Here is a 25,243-nt window from a genome sequence, read left to right as displayed (position 1 = left end):
GCTTTAAAATTAAATGTTGCTATAGAACTAAAAGTAAAAGACACTGTTTTTATGGTTGCCAATAAGACACCTCAACAATATATCGAGAACGACTGTGGGTATGAAGTTGAAACATTTGGGGCTACTATTATTGCTGCTTCTGCTCACGACTCAAAACTTCCAATATATTTGGAGGGAAAGCTGATGTTTTGAAGTCAATACAGCAAACAGTCAAAGAGAAGCACACATCTTCACACAATTAATTACAAGGACACACTGAGTGCAGAAAATACCAGTAAGTTACTCAGCTGTTTCGCCAACTAAAGGTTTTTAAAAAAAAAAATATATTTCTAGTATACCTACATGAGAAGCTAAACTTCTGTAACAGGCCAAGATATTTAAAATTTAAAAAGTATTCTACATAGTTGTATCATAGTTACATATTTTACATAAATTTTCTACTGTGCATTACTAGAATTGCTGTAGAGTACATTAGAGGTGTCTGATTCTATTAAGCATTTTTCTATCGTTCTGCATTTTATATGTATTTTGAAATATTATATGTATGTTTTTCAATAGTGATACAAATAATTGAATATATTATTTCCGTAGTAATACTGTAGTACTACGGTGCAACAAATTCTATTGGCTATAATTAGGATATAACATTAATTTTGTTTATTATTGTTACTTTTTAGTTGGATTTAAGGGGATTTGGCTTAACTCCAACTTTTATCTGTTTCCATAACTCCGACTCCAAAGAGTATAACACTATTTCTGTTATCCTAACTCAATTCAACTAAATTCACTGTGACTTCATAGCCTTACTAATTTGATGTTCTTCCCCTATCTTGAATATTATGTGGGAATGACCTGAAAATTATAATAGGTACTAGTTATTCAGCTAATGTTACAATATACTTCAAGCTAAAATGAGTTTCACCACCTCTATTACTCTCTATAAATTAGAAATTCCCACTCTCCTCCGATGAAAATTTTCCCTTGATCCCCCATAACGGAAAGTGAATGTTGCTCCTTCAGACAATTCCTCTCGTGGAAAGTCCCCCCGAGAAAACATCCACTCGGAAATTCCTTCCCCAGGTAATATTTCTTCCGGAAAATTGCCCTAGAACATCCTCTCTTCATATAAAATGGAGCATCCAAAGGGAAAGTAAGGCAAATGAAAAGAATTCCGTATTTAAATTCCAACTACCCCCTTCCCCGTGTGAAATTTCCCCTGGGAAATTCCCCAAAAACTTTCCCCCCTCTGAATAATACCCATATTTTTCCTATAACAAATACATTATTTAAAGAATGGGCAAATTGCATTAATTACAATACAACTCATTTCCCCAGGTGCTGTGTGGCAAGGGTGCTGGCAGAAAATTTTCGTTCAGAGCAATTTTATTTTGAAATACATTTAGGAAAAAATTCTCAAAATAAAAATAGCAACCAAGTTTGCTTATAAAAAAAACAGTAAATTTTAAATGACGAGGATTTAATGGATCAGTCCATTTAATCAATAATATATTTAATTATTATGCATTTAATCTCAAAAGAAAATCAGACTTTAGCGACTTTGCCCCAAAGAGGACGAATTTGTAATCAATTTAACATTCTGAGCTAATTGATTTAAAAGTATTAATAAGCTATACTTTAGACTTTCTCAGTTGCAGAGGAAATTATGCCACACGGTGGTGGTACTGGATTAAACCAAGTTGATTCACTTTATTTTTAATGAAATTATATAAAAAAAAAACTAGTTTTTTTTTTAACTGAAAGTAAGGAGTGACATTAAAACTTAAAACGAACAGAAATTACTCGGTATATGAAATGTGTTGTCCTCAACGCCTCGCTCTTTACGCTAAATTTTTTAATTGTTTTAAAAAAGTAGAATTGTGGCAAAGAGTCAAAGAGTCGGTTACTTAAAAAGGCAACTAGAACTTTTAATTTTTAACGAACGTTTTTATTAGTAAAAAATATACGTAGCTTAAGAATTAACTTACGTAACATACTTTATATTCTTATTTTTTATTATGTATATGATAGGGTCTGTCCCCTCGTTAATACCTTGCTCTTTACACTAAATCTTAAGTTTTGTCCCAATTGACCCCTGAATCAGAAAGGCCGTAGAATTAATAGTCGAAATTACTAAAAATACTTTAGCATAAAGAGCGAGGTATTCATCTCCTCCTAAATACATCGCTCTTTATACCAAAGTATTTTTAGAACCCCTCATATGCATAGTAATTTCATATTATTATAATAATCTCATAATAATGTTTATTTTTTCATTGTTTTTCTTTATAGTAATGCTAGAAAATCCCGCGCCCTTTTCATTGAATTTCTCTTCCCCCATGACATATTCCTCCACGGAAAGATCCTCCCACATAGCCCCTCTCCCCTCAACCCCACCCCCAAACCAAAAAAATCCCCTGAAAACGTCTGTACACTTCCCATTAACCATTACTGTATGTAAACACTGGTCAAAGTTTGTAACTTGCAGCCCCTCCCCCAGGGACTGTGGGGGAGTAAGTCATCGGCAAAGACATAGTTATTACGGTTTTCGACTATGCGGAACAAAATGGCTATCTCAAAATTTTGATCCGTTGACTTTGGGAAAAAATGAGCATGGGAGGGGGCCTAGGTGACCTCCAATTTTTTTATAGCGCTTGGTATTAACCAAGTGACATATAGCAATCGCAAATTCTGTCGGTCTGTCTGTCGGTCCCGGTTTTGCTATTTTAGGCACTTCTAGGTAAGCTAGGACGATGAAATTTGGCAGGCGTATCAGGGACCGTACCAGATTAAATTAGAAATAGTCGTTTTCTGATTTGACCATCTGGGGGGAGAGTGGGGGGCCCGTTAATTCGGAAAAAATACAAAAATAGAAGTATTTTTAACTTACGAACGGTTGATCAGATCTTAATGAAAATTGATGTTTGGAAGAATATCGTGTCTCAGAGCTGGTATTTTAAATCCCGACTGGATCTGGTGACATTGGGGGGGACATTGGTGAAATTGGGGAGGGAGAAACCTAAAATCTTGGAAAACACTTAGAGTGGAGGGATCGGGATGAAACTTGGCGAGAAAAATAAGCACAAGTCTTAGATACATGATTGACATAACCGGAACGGATCCGCTCTCTTTGGGGTATTTGGGGGGGGGGTTAATTCTGAAAAAAATAGAAAAAGTGAGGTACTTTTAACTTACGAATGGGTAATCGGATCTCAGTGAAATTTGATATTTAGAAGGATATCGTGTCTCAAAGCTCTTATTTTAAATTCTGACCGGATCTGGTGACATTGGGGGGAGTTTGGGGTGGGGGAACCTAAAATCATGGAAAACACTTAGATTGGAGGGATCGGGATGAAATTGGTGGGAAAAATAAGCAGAAGTCTTAGATACGTGATTTACATAATTGGAACAGATCAATAGAGCAGATCTGCTCTATTGAGTGGGGGGGGGGGTAATTATGAAAAATTAGAAAAAATGACGTATTTTTAACTTACGAAGGAGTGATCGGATCTTCATGAAACTTCACATTTAGAAGGACTTCGTAACTCAGATCTCTTATTTTAAATCCCAACCGGATCCAGCGTTATTGGGAGGGGGGGGGGCAGAAATCTTAGAAAATACTTAAAGCGGAGAGATCAGGATGAAACTGGATGGGAAGAATAAAAACCTGTCTAAGATACGTGACTAACATAACCAGACTGGATCTGCTCTCTTTGGTGGAGTGGGGGGGGGGTAATCTAGAAAATTTAGGTATTTGTAACTTACGAAACGGTTTCAATTTACCAGAGCCCCCTGATGTTACTGCAAATAGTCTAAATAAATTTCTCGCTTCCATTGTCCAGAGCCTTCCAGCATTGCCAATCCAATTATCAAAAGGAGCCCCATCCCCCTTTTTCCCGACTGTTTCCCCGTCTGAGATTGAAAGAAGAATTGATAAACTAAGAAAGACAAGTGTTTGTCCTTTGGATACCCCGTTTCCCCTTATTAGAGCCTTCGGTGACTTCCTGTCTAAGCCCTTGTCTTTCCTGTTTAACGAAATTACTAAGTCTGGGCAAATTCCAACAATTTGGAAACAGGGTTTCATTACCCCTTTGAAAAAGAAAAACGGAAAGCCTGGCTTTGATGGCGTTCGAACTATTACACTTACTCCTATTTTTCAAAATTGTATGAAGGATTCCTTGCAAATTGGCTAAAGGAAAAAATCCTACCTCTTACTGACCTGAAGCAATTCGGAAACCTAAAATCAACTTCTACTTCCCACTACCTCGTTTCTCTTATTGACCATATCGGGAAAATCCTCGAAAAACCTAATTCCTGGCTAAACTTAATTTCTACTGACTTTCAGAAAGCCTTTGACCTTGTTAACCACAATATTTTAATTGAGAAACTTGAAAGCGAGTTCAATATCGATCCCTTACTGGTAAAATTGGTTGCATCCTTTTTAACAAATAGATCACAGGTGGTTAAATACCAGAACCATTGCTCAAATCCTCTCCCTATCTACAATGGCATACCCCAAGGAACTCTCCTAGGCCCCCTCCTTTTTTCAGTCATGGTTAACAGCCTCGCGAAGGAAGTTCCTGACCGTTGGAAATTTGTTGATGCCTAACGATTGTTGAAAGTTGCTTCAGAAATTTAATAAGCGACCCTATGAGTATTCTCAATGAGATTGGAAGTGAGGCTTTGGACCTAGATATGACTGTAAGCCCCTCTAAGTCCATGATAATGCCGATTTGTTTCCTCAAATTTTCGCCCTGTTTTCTTAATCCTATCCCTCCTGAAATTTATGCATCCTCGGTTAAATTACTTGGAGCCACAATTTCTTCAAATTTAAAGTGGGATATCCACGTTAAAGATATCATCCATAAAGCTAATGCGTCTATCGCCCTCCTTAAGCTCCTAATTAAATATTAGCGTCCCCCCTTCTCACTCCTTAAGGTTGTGCACGTCTTTTGTCCGCCCGCATCTTGAATATGCTTGTCCAGTTTGGCACCCTGGCATCTCCCGTAAAGAATCTGACAAAATTGAGTCAATCCAAAAAAGAGCCATGCGAATAATTTTCAAAGAAGGCAAGGTTCCTTACTCTCTGCTCCTAAAAAAAGCTAGTTTGGAAACCCTTGAGCGAAGGAGGTCGTCGTTGTGCCTCCGTTTTTCAAAAAATGCAATAACGAACCCTCGGACGGCAAGTATTTTCCCCAAACGTCACTCACCATCCAGATTACGACAGCCTCGAGCTGTTTCTGAGCCTATCCCAGTTTTGTCTCCCATTCGCTGCGTTACTTCCAGATATGAAAAAACCTTTGTCCCCTTCATCACAGAAAAAATAAATAAAATAGCCAACTAGTTTCCCCCCCTCTTTTTTTTCATGTGAGGTGCTTTAGGTCGTTACACTAATTTGCTTGCCCCCCGCTGTTTTGGTTTAGTTTCCCTTTTAAGTCATATGTGTTTTTCGTGTGTTTTATGCTTCGTTCTTTTTTTGTGAGTTTTTGGACTTTTTTTTAGTGTCCCTTTTAATTCGTAGATATATATGTTTATTTCTTGACTTTTTTTTGTCCCCTTCCCTTTTTTCTGACTTATATTTTTTGACTTTTTTTCTGACTTGTATTTTTATACATAATTTGATTATTCATTATTATTAGTGTTTTTTGCTTTGTTTGTTTTATTAGTCGACTCCGAAGTCCGAATTCGGCCCTCTGAGGGCTTGTGATAGTGATTTTTTTTTTAAATAAATATCTTATCTTATATCTTATCTCCTACATTGGGGGGAGTTGGGGGGAATCTTGGAAAACATTGGAGTGGAGGAATCGGGATGAAGCTCGGTGGATAGAATTATGTCCTTGATACGTGATTGACGTAACCGTACTGGATTCACTCTCTTTGGGGGAGTTGGGGGGGAGGGGTTTAGTGATTTGGCGAGTTTGGTGTTTCTGGACGTGCTAGGACGATGAAAATTGGTAGGCGTGTCAAGGAGCTGCACAAATTGACTTGATAAAGTCGTTTTCCCAGATTCGGCCATCTGGGGGGCTAAAGGGAGAGGAAAAATTAGAAAAAATTAAGTATTTATAACTTACGAGTGGGTGATCGGATCTTAATGAATTATGATATTTAGAAGGACATCGTGACTCAGAGCTCTTATTTTAAATCCTGACCGGAATTAAGCCTCTGATTTTCCTTATAAATCAATCTATTGACACGCACCCGTGATCTGTCTTCTGGCAAAAAAAACGAAATTCCACATTTTTGTAGATAGGAACTTGAAATTTTTGCTGTAGGGTTCTCTGATACGCTGAATGCGGTGGTGGGATTTTCGCGCTTCTTTGACTTTTAGGGGGCGTTTCCCCCTATTTTCAAAAATAAGGCAAATTTTCTCAGGCTCGTAACTTTTAATGATAAAGACTAAATTTGATGAAACTTATATATTTGAAATCACCATAAAAATAAGATTCTTTTGATATATCTTTTAGCATCAAAATTCCGTTTTTTAGAGTTTCGTTTACTATTGAGCCCGGTATCTCCTTAATACAGTTCGTTACCACGAACTGTTTGATTATGCTTGGTGACGTGTAATTGCGTATCATCTGTAATGAGGTTGGGAGTAATTGTTTAGGTGAGAGTCAGGTGGACGCCTTAAAGACCACATCTTAATGGCCAAACTGCTTAGTCTTCATGGGCCTTCAGAGAAATGTTGAAAGAGGCTGGGGAGGTGTAGGAATTAATTAAAACATTTTTCTATGCAGTTAAAATATTACATTACTATGTCTACAAGCTAGAGGTGGAAAAGGCAAGGCTGGTCGTAATCAGCTTCGCCAGGAAATCTCTTTGGGGGTGAAAAATGCTACTTGGAGCTTGGTTTTCAGCAATTTTAAATGGCAGTACTTCTGTTTTTCTATTTATATGAAATATTTCAGTGTATTTAGGCATATATATGAAATGTATCTATCGATCAAAGAATCCTATTGTAGAGATTGTAATGACTTTAGCTATGTAGAAGATCACAAGTCTCTTAGAAATTCCATCCATATGAGCAGTAGAAATATTAAAAAGGATCTTTTAACCAAAAATACTATCCATCGCAAATTTTTTAAGCATAAATTCAAATTTTGTCCAAAATTCAAATTGCAATCTATCATTCCAATGCTTAAACAGAAAAAACTTATAACTTATGGCGGTACTAATCAGTTTACGAATACTGATAAATGCATTTTAAGAGCTATTAACCAGGGGTTTAAGGGACCGGCAATTTTGGAGGGGGGGGGGGCAAAATTAGAGCCAATTTTTCTAAATTACGTGAAAGTGGCAGTGAAAACTGAAAAGTGAGTCATGTAGTACCATATCATGACTCAACGGAACGGAGCGGATCCGTTCTGGTTACGTCAGTCACGTATCTGGGACTTTTGCTTATTTTTCACACCAAGTTTCATCCCTATTCCTCCCCTCTAAGTGTTTTCCAAGATTTTGGGTTTCTTCCTTTGGTAAAATAAGAGCTCTGAGACACGATATCCTTCTAAATATCAAATTAAATTAAGATCCGATCACCCGTTCGTAAGTTAAAAATGCCTAATTTTTTCTAATTTTTTAGAATTAATTATCCCCACCACTACCACCTCCTTGTTGGTCGAATTGGAGAAATGACTATTACTAATTTGATCTGGTCTGGTCATTGATACACCTGCCAAATTTCATCGTCTTTGCTGATCTGGAAGTGCTTAAACTAGCAAAACCGAGACCGACAGACATACCGACAGATCTTACGATCGCTATATATCGCTTGGTAAATACCAAGTGCCATAAAAAACTTGCCTCTGTCAGGAATAGAACCTACGGCCTTCGGAGTGTAATACCTACACTATACCTACTACGCTATGCTGCCTTTCAAGACATTTCTTAAATATTTATTATAATATTTCTGAATTGAACACATCGGACTTTCAATAATATAACGGGGCCAAAGGCAAGACAGCGTTGCACTGACGAAGGTCTCTGCGCACTTTAACTCTCGAAGGAAACGGGGTATTTTGATGAAACTTGGTGTGATGATTTTTTTGAGTCAAGAGTAATGTCAAGTTCGTGTCAAGATGGATTTTCTAGAATGTCAAGATGGATTTTCTAGCGTACATTTAGAGCTAGGGGAGGGGGTTTGAATTACGGGACAAAAAAAAAAGATTTTTAAACAGCTAATGTGATAGTCGTCTGACCCGAATTGAAACTTGGGCAACTAAGACATGATATCTTTCTATATATCAAGTTTCATTAAGATACACTCACCCATGTCAATCACGTATCTATGACTCGTGCTTATTCTTCCCACCAAGTTTCATCCCAATCTCGTCACTCTAAGCGTTTTCCAATATTACCGGTTTCCCCCTTCTACTCCCCCCAATGTCACCGGGTCCAGTCGGGATTTGAAATCAGAGCTCTGAGACACGACGTCCTTCTAAATCTCAAATTTTGTTAAGATCCACTCAGCCGTTCGTAGGTTAAAAATACCTCATTTTTTCTACTTTTTCCGAATTAATCCCCCCAACTCCCCCAAAGAGAGAGGATCTGGTCTGCTTTTATCAATCACGTGTCTATGACTTGTGCTTATTCTTCAAACCAAGTTTCTTCCCGATCTCTCGACTCCAAGCGTTTTCCAAAATTTCCGGTTTCCCCCTCCAGCTCCCCCCAATACCACCGCATCCAGCTGGGATTTAAAATAAGAGCTCTGAGACACTAGATCCTTCCAAATATAAAATTTAATTAAGATACGATAACCTGTTCGTAAGTTAAAAATACCTTATTTTTTCTAATGTTTCCAAATTAGCCCCCCCCCCTCCAACTCCCCAAAAGAGAGTGGATACGTTCTGGTTATGTCACTGACGTATCTAGAACTTGTGATATCCTTATCACCAAGTTGTATCCCTATCTCTCCACTCTTAAGCGTTTTCCAAGATTTCCAGTTTCCCCCTCCAACCCCCCACAGTGTCATCAGATCCAGTCAGGATTTAAAATAAGAGCTCTGAGACACATGGTCCTTCTAAATATCAAATTTCATTAAGATCTGAACAGCTGTTCGTAAGTTACAAATACTTCAGTTTGTCTAATTTTAAATCCCATCAGTTTCCTTTAAAATGAGACATTAAACGATTTTCCAGTGACCCGCTATCTGAGAAAAGAAGAGTAAAAAAGATGCCGTATATGCAGAATATCGTGGTTCCAGCCACTTTTCTTGATTTTCGAGCCAATATATTTCCTTTTGTTGCTCAAGCCAAGAGACGGTAAGTTTCCTATGTAGGGGGTTTCGGACAAGGCAGTTCGTTTTTTGATTTGATTCTATTTTTAGGAGTTATGAGCTATTTCATTTTTTACAATGGTGCACAATCGTCTCTTACTAGGTTGCTAGCTACTGCTGCGGATACTAAGCCCTATGTTTAAAAAATGGGTAAAATACATATTTTAGAATCTTTGGCCCAGGAGATCCGGAAAGGGTGTCATTTCATCCCTTGAAGCATGGTTTTTGGACTTGAACGTTCAACTATTTTTACCATATCGTGTTTCTTAAAAAAAAAATGTATCAGTACTGAGGAGGGGAAAATCTAAGCAAGGTGAGTTGGATGGTTGCCTTCCGATTACTTTTGAAACTTAAAAATGACACTATAACTTTCGATTTCCCATCGAATGAGCCCCCCCCCCCTCCATGCAGTGTCTATGACAGTTCCTTTCAAACGACATTGCCGATGAAAAAAGGAATAATACACGGAACACACATCCGTTTTACTTAGGCAGCAGTATTGGGCTGCCTATGATTATTTAAACACTGTAAAGCTGTTATTTCAACTGATATTGACTGTGTAAGAAGTAGGCACAAAACAATTTTTTTTTGAAAGACAGATGGAGAGAGGGTCAGATAAAAAAGTAGAATTGATTTTTGAGAAAAGAAGCCGTCTACCCATTTTATAACACAAAAATGTTGCGCTTTTTTAATTCTTGATTTTCTCTTCTGAAAGAAAGAGGGGGGGGGGCATTGGATAAAATTGGGACAGAATTGGATAAAATTGGAACTGAATTTTCAGAAAAGAAGTCGTCTACACATTTTATAACAAAAAATGATGTGTTTTTAAAACTTGATTTTCTTTTCTGAAAGACTGAGGGTGAGAAAGACTGAAAGAGGGTCTGAAAGACTGAGGGTGAGAAAGGAATCCGTCTACCTATTTTACAACACAAAAATGATGGATTTTTAAACTTGACTTTCTTTTCTGAAAGACAGAGGGGGAGAGGGTCAGATAAAGAAGTAGAATTGATTTTTGAGGAAAGAAGCCATGTACCCATTTTATAACAGGAAAATGATGCGTTTTTAAGACTTAATTTTCTTTTCTGAAAGACTGAGGGTGATGCTGTCGGATAAAAGTGGCATTGATTTTCGAGAAAAGAAGCCATCTACCCATTTTACAACACGAAAATGATGCGTTTTTAAAACTTGACAGAGGGTTGGGTAAAAAATAGAATTTATTTTTGAGAAAAGAAGCCATGTACTCATTTTATAACCCAAAATGTTGTGTTTCTAAGCTTGATTTTTTTTTCTGGACGACAGAGGCGGAGACTGTTGGATAAAAATGTATTTTTTTTAAGCTTTTACCCATTTTATAACACAAAAATGATATGGTTTTCACACTTGTTTTTTTTTTCTAGGGCCGTTAGCACTTTGTTAAAGTTGTATCGTGAGGCAAACATGTATGCTGACAAAGGGGACGAAGAATATGCTTATATCCTATTCATGAGATATTTGTCACTCATTCAGTTGGTTCAACAAGCAAAAGAATATAGGCAAGAGGAGGTTTTTTTCAAGAGCTCAATAGGTGTGAAAAATCTAACTTTTGCCATGAAAAAACTTGAAACTTTGTCCATCTCCCTTGAAGAACGGTAAGTTCTTTATCATTATTTTTTCTTATTTTTTGTTTGGCTGATCAGGTAGATGCACAAACCTGTCCTCATACTTCATGGCGTCAAATAGGCTGCCACTACAGAATTATGAATTTAGGGTTATATTGATGTTTTTTTTTGCATTTTTTTAGTATTCAAAGTAAAGCGAGACTCTAGAAAATTTATAGGCAGTGATTGTTTTTCAGTTATGTTTTCAAATTTTAATTAAAAAAACCGAATTAAAAATGCAGGGCTACGACCTCTCAGTAATGCGCAAAAGGTCTTTGCTATAAAAAAGAATCTTTCTGAATGAATGTTGGGACTAATTGAGTCCCAGGAGATGAAATAGAGGCATATAGCAGGATTACGAGTGGATGAGGGCCTTGAGGAGAATGGGCAAAAACTAGAGTTTTATATGATCCGGTATGAATCTTATCCTCAGTTTTACCAATATTTGTTCGAAATTCTCATTTTGTGAACAATAGTAAGTTGGTCCATTAAAGCTGCTTTTCCTCCCCTCCCCCAAAGTTTTAGCTGGAGGTGCCTCTGTTCTGAACTGTAGGCTCTTTTGGCTTTGGTGATTTTTTTTCAGAATGTAATAACACCTTCAGTAATGCATGCACATCTAGATCTAATCCGGACGTAACTAAAAGTAGAAAATTAAACGAGGAATCAAACAAATTAGAGATTTTTTCGTTTTTTGTTTTGCCTCTATTAATATCCAACTTTATTGGTGAATCTGAAAGTAATTTCTGCTTCAACAGTGACGTCTCAAATTGATTTGGAAACTGATTCTCGGCGGTTTTGAAAGAAGTAGAATAAAAAAGATGTATTTGGACAAAAATTGTCCTTTACAAAAAAATAAAACAAATCAAACATGTTCAGCTTGCATACTGTTTTTAGCAAGGTGCAAACGGACACTGACCCTTTTCTAGAGTTTTAGAATGGGATCCTTTCATTTGCAGGAGCTCTTGGTACCACGACTGGATCTATGGGGGCTTGAGGGGGCAAGTATCCCGGGTGAGACGGCTGAGGGGTGGCGAAACAAGCTTAAATTGTAATATTTTTTTGCAAAAATTATAATATTTACAATATTGAGAGTGTGACAGGACTGGCAAATTCTACACTCCCCCCCCCCTCCTGAGAAAAAACCTAACTCCGGCTCCGCTTATTTTTAATTTTGATTAGGATTGTGGTCTTCCTTTTTGATTAGTGTTGCTTATGAGTGACAAAAAAAGTATATCCTTAAGACTGATCTCGTGACTTGGTGCAAGATTGAACCAATTCCGGTTTCAAAAACTCGCTAAGTCCTTATTCAAAGAAAAGACATGAGACTCCGAAAAGAAAAGACTGTTTTTCCCCGATTTGGGGTAAAAAGATTTCACTCCTAACTCATTATATAGCAATGTAAGTCCAAGTTGAAGGATGTCAGTGATGTAGTGTGAGAATAATCTGAGTAGTAAATAGGGGTAAAAACGATTTAAATCCTGACTCAATGCATAAATGATTAAAATCTAGGCTCTTCGTAAAAACGAGCATTATTAGCTTCACTTAGGTCTCTCACATCCCTATTTTTTAGAAGAGGGTTAGGGAGGTGGCACTTTTTAAAATCAGAAGCATACAATAGTTTTCTGTTTAAATGATAGGAGGTACAATGTGGCTCAATGGCCACTCCAACGCCCTCCATCCGCGTCTAGTTTCCTAGCAGAAAATCAAGCAAGCTGTAATCGTACCTTGGTTGAACCACAAATCGCCTAAAAAATCAGTTCAGTATGATTTGGTCAATACTTATTATTCTGTTCTATAGCCTGGTTAAGTCTCATAGTTCTTACCCTTCTTCTATTTGGATGTCAACTTTTCCCTCGTCTTTGAGCCCACTTTCAAAACTTTATAGGACACTAATCGTTCCTTGCTTGACAACTTGCTTGACCCCTTGCTTGTTTAAAAATCTCAATATTTTCTGTCTTGTGCTTCTTTTTTTTTAAAGTTGTATGGCCAGCTTCCTGCTGACCTATGTAGTAATATATGTTCTATTTATGAGCTATTGACTTGTAATCTCCGCACCTCCTAAAACTTTAAGATTCCGCATGTTCAATCAATGCGGTCTGGCTTCAACCGTCCAATTTGATCAACCCTTCCCTGACACCCGTTTGGTATCTTCAAAACGTATATTAAATATATTTTAGTTAATAGTTAACTCCTCCCGGGTTTTCCTTGGACTTGATGTCTCTAGATTGGGTTTGAGGTTGAATTGAATTGGTGGAATTTCGGGCCTACCGAGCTTGTGGTTTTGGGGATTGTTAAGGTAGGTGACTGGATTCTGGATTTTGTATATGTTTTTTGTTTTTCTTTTTTCTCCTACATTTCCTTCCTGGGCATGGAGCCTTAAGGGGGAGATTATATTGCATTTGGTTTTTCTTGTAAATTTATTAATAATTAAAAGAAATCAGAAATCAACCAAATTTGAAAGTGCGTAGTATCTTTGTCCTTAATTTAATTTCTCAATCAATTAATTTAATCAATTGAACTCAATAATTGCTATATAACAAAATAGATGATAAGCAGTATATTTTTGCGAGCTGTCAGCAATTTGATATTCAGCTAATATTGTGAAGTGAATCTCAATACTAACGTGGCGAATCTCAATATAATGTGCCTCAAACAAATGTCTCTACCTTGAAATAAATATCCTAAATTTGTAATGCGTATGAATTGAAGGAGACATCCACGCATAAATTTATTAGGCCGCAGACAAAAATTTTGTTAATGAATAAACACGACTATAAATACCCATAGTAAAACTACCCTATTTCACAAAATCAATCACTGGGCCATCAATGCCCTGGGCATCAAGCCGCACTAAAACTGCTGAATTTGTAATCTCTGAACTGACAGGTTACCTCTAAGTGACAGGCTTCGCAGCTCCCTCCACGACCGATTACGTAATCTCCAACTAGGGAGTATAACCAAAGAACAGGGTGTCCACACATTCCTCTACCAATCTACGACAAGCTGAAAATAATTTGCCAAAGATAACCTTCGTCTCTGCAGATTATACCAAAGAACAGGGTCCACACATCCCCTGCAAACCTCCGGCAAATTGAAAATAATTTGCCAAAGATAACACTCATCTCCGCAGATTATACCAAAGAACAGGGTCCACACCTTCCTCCACAAACCTACAGCTAATTGAAAATAATTTGCCAAAGATAACCCTCATCTCTGCAGATTATACCAAAGAACAGGGTCCACACCTTCCTCCAAAAACCTACGCCGAATTGTAAATAATTTGCCAAAGATAACCCTCATCTCTGTAGGTAATACCGAAGAACAGGGTCAACGCCTTCCTCCACAAACCTGCGGCAAGTTCCAAATAATTCGCCGAAGATAGCCTTCATCTCTGCAGATTATACTAAATACTCGGCTCAGTTTGTAATAAATAGTGCTCGTCTAAAGGGCGTATCTACTATATATCATAACCGAATGTGTGCATCAAGTTGAAACTAACAAAAATGTTGAAGGGGATTTGGACTAAACCTAAATGCACCCTGAGCATCAAGGTTGGCCTAAGACCGTACCTACAAAATCTTTTGAATCTCTAAGGGTATTAAGTTGAAAGTTTTGAAGAATGTTGAGGGAGTGTTGAACTGAATCAAAACGCACTATGTGTATCCTGGTTGTCATCAAAGCGTGTCTTCAATATCTTAGGAGTGACTGAGAGTTGGCTAGCGCTTCAAAATTTTAGGGGAAGCTATGGGGATTTTAACTAAATCAAGAAAAAATATGTGCATCCATTTTCAAGAGGTCGTGTCTGTAATATCTTAAGAGTGGCTATGGCTATGAAGTTGAAACTTCCTGGAAATGTTGGAAGAGACGTTGGACTAAATCAAAACAAACAATGTGCATCTGGGTTGTCAAAAGGGCATATCTACTTTACTTCAGGAATAGCTTTAGCTATAAAGTTAAAACTTTTAGAAAATGTGAAGGGGGGGGGGATTAAACGAAACACAGAATGTGTATACTGGTTATCACAAGGGCATATCTTCAATATATCTGGAATAAGCAAGGGTGATACGTTGAAAATTGAAATTATTGTTAAGGAAAAGACTTAATTAAATCAAAAGACAATATGTCCATCCAGCTATCAAAACAGTGTATCTGCAATATCTATTGGGTGGCTATGGTACTAAGTTGAAACTTTTGGGGAATGTTGAAGGAGTAGGGGGGGGGGGAGATCTTGAACTAAATACTGAGACGCTGTCTCAGAAATTGTCAAATAGAAATTTTAACCTGAAGGACTTTGTGGTTTGAAAACTGGACAGACATATATTAGCAGCGACCTGTTCTCCTGAGCGAATGGTTATTGCTGAGGAAGCTTATGGCCACTTAATCACTTTTTTACTCTTCTGTATGTTTGAATACCTTTTTAGACGCTACTGGGTGCTGTTCGAAGTTGGAAGGGTCTTATGTCTCATTTTTGTTTATTTCTCATTTTTCTTCTTGTGATTGAGGTGTCTAATTTTGCAGTTATAAACAGCAGAGAAAAGAGCAAGAACTTGCAGATCAGGTGGAACAGTCAAACATACTTGACGCGCTGAAGCCACAGTCTAAAGCTGCGATTGAACAAGAAAAGGTTTTGGGGATTCCTTTAATTAATGGAGTCCCAGCAAATCTTGGAGTACCTCAGGAGCATCGTAAGTCAACATGAGAATAAGATTCCTTATTATTTTCATTTACTTGTCTTTCAGAATTTGTTATTAAATGTAATTGTTAATATTTATGTTGAATATTTTATCATTTAAGATCCTTGTTTGATTATCACCTTTTGTTTATTTATACGATTAAATATGTGCAGCTTTGGATTTCTTACTCAGGGAAAGCTACACTTTTTACAAATTTTATTTTTGTTTAGGGTCTTCTATATTTTTCAAGTTGATGGGCCAACAAAGATTTCGATTTAATGGTGTTTTTTGGCAAACTTATATTTGAATGATAGAAGCGTAAGTTCGTAAAATTTACACTAAGTATTGTAACGTTCCCCTGGCTGTATCTTTTTTTCCAAATAAATGATAAAAAAATGAATAAATATTAATATCCATATACATCAAAATTGGGCCTTGAATAATGTAAAAATGCATGCCAAAACACATGCCATTTGCTAAAAATAAGGTAAAAATTTGCGATATTCCCGTGCCTCATTTCTCATTTGACTTGAAAAACTGGCATCCTCTTAAAGCAAGTAAATTCTGATCACTAAGTTATATAGGCTGTCTAGGTGGAAGTCGTCATTCGAATTGTAATGATACAACAGCGTGGTTGGGATAATGCTGTCAAAAGTAGAAATCTATCCTCAAAAATTAACCTTCCTCTTTCTTTTGATTCGAAGTTCTTCAAACAAGGCTGTAACGCCTTCGAGATGGAACAATTTTCCTGCTTAAATCCATTCATCGACACGTGCTCCTAATTCAGTTCTGACTGATGGTACTTGCTGAGCTACCGCATTGCTCTTTTATTAGTTTGACAGTCTTTTTGTTCATCTTTTCTCTTGAATCTGTGAAGATGTGTACTTGATTTTCTGCCATTATATCTTTCCTACTTTGTCTTATGTTGTACTTGAATTCGACTAAAAAAGACCAGTGCTTTCACGTTGTTTAAAAATTCCGACAACATAGCGCAGGAAATCTGAATATTTTTGCGACCCCCCCCCCCCCCCACTGGTTCGAAATCTATTGGATTTGCAAAACCAACCAAAAAATCTGAAAAATTCTGACTGTTAAGGTGAAGCTTCTAATTTTCCATAAATCTTTTGACTCGTTTCTTTATGTTTGATGTAAGAGTAATTTTTTTTGCCCTTCTTTTCCCACGCAGCCACGCAAGAAGCTCCTTGCCTCGTGCAGATTTTACGGGTGGGTTTCTATGAACCATGGACCTTTAGTCCCAGTCCAGTACTGATTTCTTAAGGAAATATCATAGATTTTTGGACTTTGGTTGAAGGAATGGATAATCCCTCTAAGAAACGAAAATGCCATGACAATTTACAAATATAATTTGCTACTCATGAGTATGCATATTTCGCTATCAAAACCGGTATTAAAAATCAGACTAACAATACAAACAACTAAGGGCATACTTTTGCCTACTCAAAATAATAATAATAATAAAAAAAAAACAGTCTAGCTCTAGCTTTGTTGGCACTTCAAGTACCAAGGGTCATGCCCAAAGGAGTGACTGGCTGATGCCAGAAGCATAAGAAAACCTTATTGATTATCAGCTATGAACTTAAGTTCGACAAATCTCGTGATACAGCTGAAGCAGTGGAAAAGTAATATGAAGCAGTTTTTATTATTCTTTTTATGGATAACATTAGCGGTTTATATTTTTCTTATACTCCTCACACTCTGTTCATCTAGGCCTATTTGAAGTCAAAGCTGTGCTTACATTAGACTGAATGCAGTCGTCTGCCATCACGTATGTTTTCACAGAATTGAGTCATTTCAAAAGGGAGCATAGGACACATATTTCTTTCTGTTTTTGCCTGGCTTGGCCTGTATGCTATAGGTTACGTTGAGAAAATTTTGCGCACTATGTGCCGTTTTTATTGAAGGCCATGACGACAAAAATCACTGACGTTTGTGATATGTGGAAGATCAACAAGCTTTAAACTGTGTCATTCTTCTATGATCTTTCTTCCGTCTTAAGACGGTGCACTATATCTCAGAAGAATCTTTTGCTGAAAACTAATTGGACCTGACTCCAAATATTTCGCAGGGCTATTGTAACAACGTAAGCAGTTCATCTTCAAACGAGAATCACTCTGTTATTTGCTTCCTCACCTCTGCACATGGCTTGCGAGCATATTTGTAGACGACTTCCACTTCAGATTAGTCTGCTTTTGTGTTCGGATTTGACTGCAAGGTTTGATGAGACCTGTCAGCTGACACTCCCAAACACACATGTTCATTGGAAGGTATTCTATTTCGCTGTTGGAACTGATATTCGAAGGTGAAGTTGATCTAACGTAGCTATTCTTCATGGAATTGGGTTTCTTGAAAATATCTCCACCTCTAATTTTACCTTATGGAACAAAGATTTTAATTTTGGAAGAGAACATTAAAATATGTAAGCAGCTCAAGCACACAAATCGAGGTGAATCCGAAGCAGTTATTTTTCTGTGCTTACATTACCCTGTTGTTAGCGTGAGTGGGATCATCTGCTGCTACTCCTTTAGACTTGCTATTTTTCCTGTCCCAATGATGTGATAGCTGCTCAACAAAAGCCCTAATTGATGACGTATTTAACCTAGGACCTGCATATTCAGGACTGGGTCTGATAGAATTTGAACTCAGAACACCTTTTGGTGCTCGTGTTGAAATGATTACATTCATTATGACGCTGATTTTCCAGTTGCCTTGTCAATTGTTTTCAAGTATAGTGAGCAAATAAATGAATTGAAAGGTTTCTTCATCTCACAAATATTACAGATGGGAATTTATTTTTGGATTCTGCTCACAACCTTAGACAGTATTACACGTTTCCACATATAATATAGTCCAATATGATATTGATCTTGAAGGATCTTAAGAATAAGGTCAAAAATGGCTTCCGTATTCTCATAGCAACACATTCGCACCTAGAAGGTCTGCTTGTATTTTGAACCCCTTATTACTTAATAAAACGGCAAGAACATATTGGTTTTTCGCACTCAGATCAGTTGTTTAAGCGATAATGTGAGTAAAGGTGTCACTCTCAGTTGACCGAAAAAATTTCATTGTAGTGTTGTGCTAAAGGCTGTCTGACCACACTTGTCTCCTACATGGCCAGCTTGATTGTTTCTACAACAGCCTTGTGTGGATCAATTTTCATAAAAAGGTAAAACAGCTTGTACAAATGACAAACACAGATCGTTCCCAGCAATGAAAACCACACACGTGTCTCTTAAACTTTCTTTTTGTTTTTTTGCCTTTCTTAAGGGTATGATCGATCCTTGTGGTAAGCTCCTTGAAGTCTCTACGTCCTAATACATTTACTATGCTTCCGATTCTTTGAATATTAACTGAGTTTGAATTTTGGGTTTGAATACGAACAGAAAGCAACCAGAAAATTTGTCCTTAACATTCTACACATTAATTTCAGAGACGCGCGTCTAACTACGTCTAGATTTAACTCTTCTTTTTGAGCGTGCTCTCTCGGGATGGGTTCCCTCTATTTCCCTTTTCTATTTGATCTTTTTCGCCGCTAAAATTTTCAACGTCAGTTTGAAAGATGACGAGTTTTCTGAAATGATGGTACTTTCAATCAGACTTAATAAGTGTCAGACTGATCAGACAGATTAAGTAAAACGCTAATTTTACCACAGCAAAATTTTACCACAGTAAAGAGTTACCACTGGAAACTTAGGTTTGAGGTTTAGTTAAGATCTTATGCGTCTGAACCATTTGATACATAGATTCTAAAAATTTAGCCAAAACTATCAGTCATGTAATAACCAGAGGTAGAGTAAGGGGAAAGCCTCATTGACTTAACCGCTTCTTCCTATGGATGAAGTCTACTTCTGTTTTTTCTTTTCTGTTCTGTTTTTTATTTCAGTCCATACGAATTTGTTCAAAACGTAGTTGTGTGTATAAATTTTAATACAACTGTGACCTATCAGCAGTTTATTACACTGCTTATATTAAGACTCTCTAGCTATTTATATTTTAAGGATATTTGAACTATACTTACCACACATCCAGTTTTAGAGATGATCTTGACCTGTTTTCCTTAGAAAGTAAAAGAAACACTTGAGATGTATTGCTACTCAACATTAAATAATAAAGCAAGGTTTCTCAACTGAAATTAAGGAGCAATATTAAAATTTGAAGGAGCAGAAATTATTTGTTTAAGATAGGGGCTACACCCTCCCTAACTCCTTGGTTCTAATGCCAACTTCTTTATGCTCGAAAAAATCTTTTTACTTTTCAGTCGAACAACCCATGTGTTGTAGGGTTCGTTCTTAAAGAATTGGGACAAAAGTTAAAGTTTTAGCGTAAAGAACGGGGGATTGGTAACATTGGTAATAAGGAGGTAACAGCACCACTGATATACGGAATAAGTTCTGTTTTAATGTTACTCCTTACTTTCAGTCGAAAAAACAACAACTTGTTGTTAAAATTTATTTCTAATCGGTTTTTAAATCATGCCCAGGCCCAACCCAAATATTATATAGGCTACTGGACCCGTAGCTCCCCCCCTATTACTTACTTAATCAAATTTTATGCATGAATAATTATAAATTGATCGATAGCGGCCCGATTTAGATTTTTTTTTAAACGAAAATATCAGATTGTGATTAAGATTTTGAACAAAATCTTGAGTGTTTATTCACGACGATGAACAGTAGTTTTGTCGAATAAGTTCTTATTAATATTTTTACTAAAGAGTTTTTGTTGGACAGAAAGGGTGTTGTTGTTCCTATGGATGGAAATATTGCGTGAACTTTGCTCTTCTACGCGGTTGAAGCCCTCGCGACCTCTACGATAGGGTCCACTGATATCTAAGTGCAATGAAAATAGTGTATAAATTGGAACATTGAAACATTACTATTCCAAATTGGTGAAAACAAAGTTTCTGGTAGGATTTGCAAGCCTTCCCTTCCCTCCTCAAAAAAAAATAAAATACTTGGCGGGACTCATGATGCCCAGCCTCATCTTTCCCGCCTCTGTGCCGTTGAGAATGTGAATATAATGTAATATAATAATATTTAATGTCCTATATAAAAGATTGACGTAGTAGGAGGGATACTATTACCCCTTCCTCTATTACCAATAATAAAAGCATAGACCAAAAATTTTCCAGGAGTAGGGGTTAGATATAAATCCCCCCTTCCCCAAAACTCATTCTATATTTACTTGAAGGCTCAATAAGAGTTGGGATGGGAGTTGGTGCATCAAAATACAGTCTTTAAGCCGTCTGGTCCGCCGCCTACAAAAAGACCCATCACCGCTCCTTCGTAATAGCTGATATGCACTTACACATCACTGCTTATAATTTTGTCTATGAAATATGAAGCAAACCAGTTTACTTAAATGAAGCTTTAAAATAAGTCTTAAGATTTTTTTTTTTTGCAACAAGAAGGAAGTTATTATCCCACAGCACCTTTATTTAGGCTTGGTCTAACTAAAGGGACATAACAGATTGATTTCTACCCCCACCCTCTGCCAAACCTCTTTCTATATTTATCTGAAGTCTCTTAAATAGTCACGCAATTCGGGCAGTGAAATGCGTTCTTTTTGGTACTTAACCCCCCGCCCACAACTACACAATTACTGTCTTCCCCTTCTTTATAATCTGATGTTCAATCATACATTACTAAACATAATTCCAAGAAAAATAAGCTGAATTAACTTATTTAAATTATGTATTAAAGTAAAAGTTCGTATTAACCATTTATCTTGTATGGGGAACGTGACATTTCAGTAACGAATGTGCCACCACGCGGTGTAATTTTTTATGCTTCCAACTTAGTCCTCTTTGGGACAAAATTCGTAGTTTGGTGCCACAAAATGGCTCAACAAATTTTTTTCCCGAAGAAGGAGAATACTTGAACTTTTAATTTCCGTTCGAATGAGCCCTGTCCTGATCTTCTTGATTGATCATTGATTTGATACGATCCCCCCCCCCGGAAGAAACAACAACAAATAAACACGTACTCGTGGTCTTGCTTCTGGTAAAAAAGATAGTTGGTTACTATTGAGACGAGTTGCTCCTTACAGTTCGTTACCTCGAACGGATTGATCTTATAAAGGTCGGAAGTCTGACACGATTTTTTTTGCATTGGGAGTCAAAAATTCGACCCAGTGGAAGCACTGGTCATGACTGTAACGACTTATTGCTTCTACAATAGCCTATCACAACACATAGCTGCCTGAGGATAGCGCCACTATACACAAGCCTACTTCACCCTACCGTAGCAAAATCAGGTGTCTTTAAAATTGAATTATCTGCCCGAATGAGAGCGAAGACAGAAGCTCTGAAAATGAAAGGAGGGAGTAGGGTTTTGTGTAGCTCTTGTCCTCGAGTGGCTTTCTACTGCTATGAATTTTCAATAGTTACATTAAGATAATTTATTCACTTAATAACCGTCCTTTAACAACCATAGCCTAAATATCGGATCAATTTGCCTGTTTTTTGAAGAAGGGAGGAACCACCCCTTAAAAGTCAAGGAATCTTAATGGAAATCCCACCGTCAGACTCAGCGTATCAGGGAACTCTACTTTCAAGGTTTTAAGCTACGCAAATTTCGTTAAAGATCTGCAAAAATGTGACTTTTGTATTTTCTTTGACAGAAGAAAGATTACGGATGCGCGTTTATTTTAATTTTTTTGGCGTGGGGGATCGTATCAAACTGATGGTCCTAGAAATTCAAAAAGGACTCATCCTAACGGAAATTAACAGTTCGAGTGTCCTTTTCAGGTGACCAAAAAGATTGGATGGCAGCTACCCCTCCCTTGTTCCTTTTCCCTAAAGTAGTCACATGAAAATTTTTAGATAACCATTTTTTTCAGCATAGCTGAAAAGCAAATTAATTATGTCTTTGAAGATAGCTTGAACCCCCAAAGCCTCCTGGGGAGAGGGTTTTAAGCGATGGAATTTGATTATTTTTTAGGTCTAATATCTGTTATTGGGAAGTATACATACATTTTTCGGTCGGAGGAAATGTGAAGATGTTGTACATGTGGAGATGCTACGAGTAATTGTCCGGTGTAAATTTTTACCTGGATTTAATTGCCTAGCGAATATTTCCGTGGAACGGAGGAATTTTACCTTGGACGGGGGACGATGTTTGCGGCATTATTTAAAAACGATCAAGAATTAAATTTAAAAAAACAAGTTTTTTTTTCAACTGAAAGTAAGGAGCGACATTCAATCTAAAACCAACAGAAATTATTACGTATCTAACAGGGGCTACCGCCTCCTCAATACCTCGCTCTTTACGTTAAAGTTTGACTTTGTTTCCCAGTTCTTTAAGAACAACTCCTGAAAAACATGGGTTGTTTAATAAGAACAATAAGAAGCTTCTTTAAATGTACTGAAAAACTTTAGCGTAGAGAGCGAGGTCTTAAGGAGGAGGCAACCCCCTTCATATACTTAATAACTTTTCTTTGTTTTGAGCTGAATGTTGATCCTTACTTTGAGTGAAAAAGCTTGTTTTTCATATTAAATTCTTATTTATGGTTGTGGAAAAGAAAACGAAAAAGTCGTTTCATTGTCAATATCTTTTAGCGTCGATTTATTTGTTGTTACTGTGATATATAAAATTACTTTCTTCAATCTTCATGGCTGCTTTGTTTGCCAATTTTCCTGTTCTTTTCCCTTTAGTTGTGGAAGGTCCAGACCTGTGGTGCTATTTAGTGAAACGTTTTTGATTGGGGGGGGATGTATTTTCAAAATTAACGGGGGTTGGTTCAATTTTTTCTGCTTTGTTTATGAAACTTGCGTCTTTGTGGATGATACGAGAGATCGAACTGAAATATGGTTTAATTTTTCTTTTAAAATACCAACAAAGGTATTTTACGGGGCGAGAAGGTATTTAACGAGAATAATGTTGCTGCAATTAAGGTGGAAAATGAGGTTAGCAACTGGTTTTGTACTAAATCAGGAGTAAAGCAGGGTTGTGTTCTGTCCCCCTTTATACGGATCATTTTGATGGATTTTGTCTTAAGGAGCACAGGAAAGGCAATTGGAGACCATGGAATCAAATGGAGAGGAAAAACCAGTGGCGCCATTTCAGAAAACCTTAGGGGGGGGCCAAAAATCGATTTTGGGCCCCCATCCAGCCTTAAAAATTTTAAAATTTTCGAACATGCCTTTAGGTACCGTACTACCTTTGGGGTTCGCATTTTGCAGCTTATTTAGGGACCAAAAACAGTACCAAAATAGAACATTTACTGTATAAATCAGAAACTTACGTACAGTTACTTCAGCAATGGATATCTCCTTTGCTTCATTTTTGCGAAGTCGTCGACAAGCTTCTCAAAATTGAGCTCCTTCACTGCAGCTTTCTCAGAGAATATAAGCAGCAAATGCGAAAGTCGCTCGTTTTCCATCGTTGTCCGGAGGTAGTCCTTCACAAACGTCAACACAGAGAAAAAACGTTCATTTGAGCACGTTGTGAGCGGGAGTGTGAGGACTACCCTGACGACCTTAAGAAGCTCAGAATAAGCTTCTTTCAATCCTCCGAGGCGTTCGAAGACATCTAAAGCGTTTGCCGGTTTCTGTGGAAGCTGCGACACAAATGCACGAGCTATTAAAGCTTGACACTTCAGCTGCATAGTATCGATTCCCGCCTGATCGAAGTATGTCGCGATCACAAGAAGTAAATCTGAGTCCATGAAATCTTTGGATTTGGGGTTAAGGCAACGTGTGGCTTCTAGCACTGGCAGCTGGACAGAAAAACGCTCTTCAAACTCATTTAACACTCTGTCCAAAACCTCGTAGAACTCTCTCCGCATTTTGCCATTTTGTTTAAATATATTTACATTTTGTTTAACAGCCATTTTGTTTAATATATTTGAAAAATCTAATAAATATGTCTTTAAAGATGTCTTAATTGTCCAAAGTCTCTGGGGGAAGGTGTTCAATTTGTGGACTTTGCCCTTTTTTATAAATAGTATAGGTGATTGCGAAGTATACAGACGTTTTCAGTTTTTTCTGGTGGGGGGGGGCAGCTCGAGCAGAGGAGGTTATGTAGGAGGATCTTTCCATGGAGAAACTTTTCATAGGGGAGCTGAATTTTCGATCAAGGGGGCACTGGATTTCCAAGCATTATTAAAAAAAGAATAAGAAATTAAATGAAAAAAAAGTTTCTTCAACTCAAAGTAAGGAGCAGGATTGAAACTTAAAACGAAAAGAAATTATTACATATGAGAAGGTTCACCCTTTCGTCAATACCTCGCTCTTTACGCTAAAGTTTTTTTTTTAGTACTTTCAAAAGAGATATTTATTCTAATCAAACGGCCTTTGAGATTCAGGAGTCATTCTTAAAGAATTGGAACCAAATTTGAACAGCGTAAAGAGCGAGTATTGACAAGGGGGTGAACCCCTTCATATACTTAAAAATTGCTATCCGTTTTGAGCTTTAATGTCTCTTCTTACATTCAGTTGAAAAAACATGTCTTTTTTATTTCATTCAATTAAGTCCAATGTGCTATTCAATTTTATGTTTTGTAGGTTTTTATAGGTTTCTGTGATACACTTCTTTATTTATTTTTTGTTTATGTAGGATTACCTTGCAAAGATATCATTCCCTTGATTCTATATTTTAACCTAGAATCAATAAACACAAAATATGATGCACGAGTACTGCTGT

General features: G+C 37.1%; 1 protein-coding gene across 3 annotated transcripts in view; it reads left to right on the top strand.

Moving 5' to 3' along the window:
- Positions 1 to 25,243, top strand: part of LOC136032792 (ubiquitin carboxyl-terminal hydrolase 8-like) — a 135,662-nt gene that overhangs the window by 15,543 nt on the left and 94,876 nt on the right. For 2 of the 3 annotated variants that reach the window (XM_065713172.1, XM_065713182.1), the window contains 2 exons: positions 10,666 to 10,896; positions 15,424 to 15,590. In XM_065713172.1, the coding sequence (XP_065569244.1) occupies positions 10,666 to 10,896; positions 15,424 to 15,590 (398 nt within the window). Of the gene's footprint in view, positions 1 to 137; positions 275 to 10,665; positions 10,897 to 15,423; positions 15,591 to 25,243 lie in introns of those variants that run through there. The other variant, XM_065713189.1, reaches the window with a different exon arrangement.

Source organism: Artemia franciscana, chromosome 1 (genome assembly GCF_032884065.1).
Source record: "Artemia franciscana chromosome 1, ASM3288406v1, whole genome shotgun sequence".
NCBI lineage: Eukaryota > Metazoa > Arthropoda > Branchiopoda > Anostraca > Artemiidae > Artemia > Artemia franciscana.
Note: the sequence above shows the minus strand (reverse complement) of the source record. Positions and strands in the feature narration are given on the sequence as shown.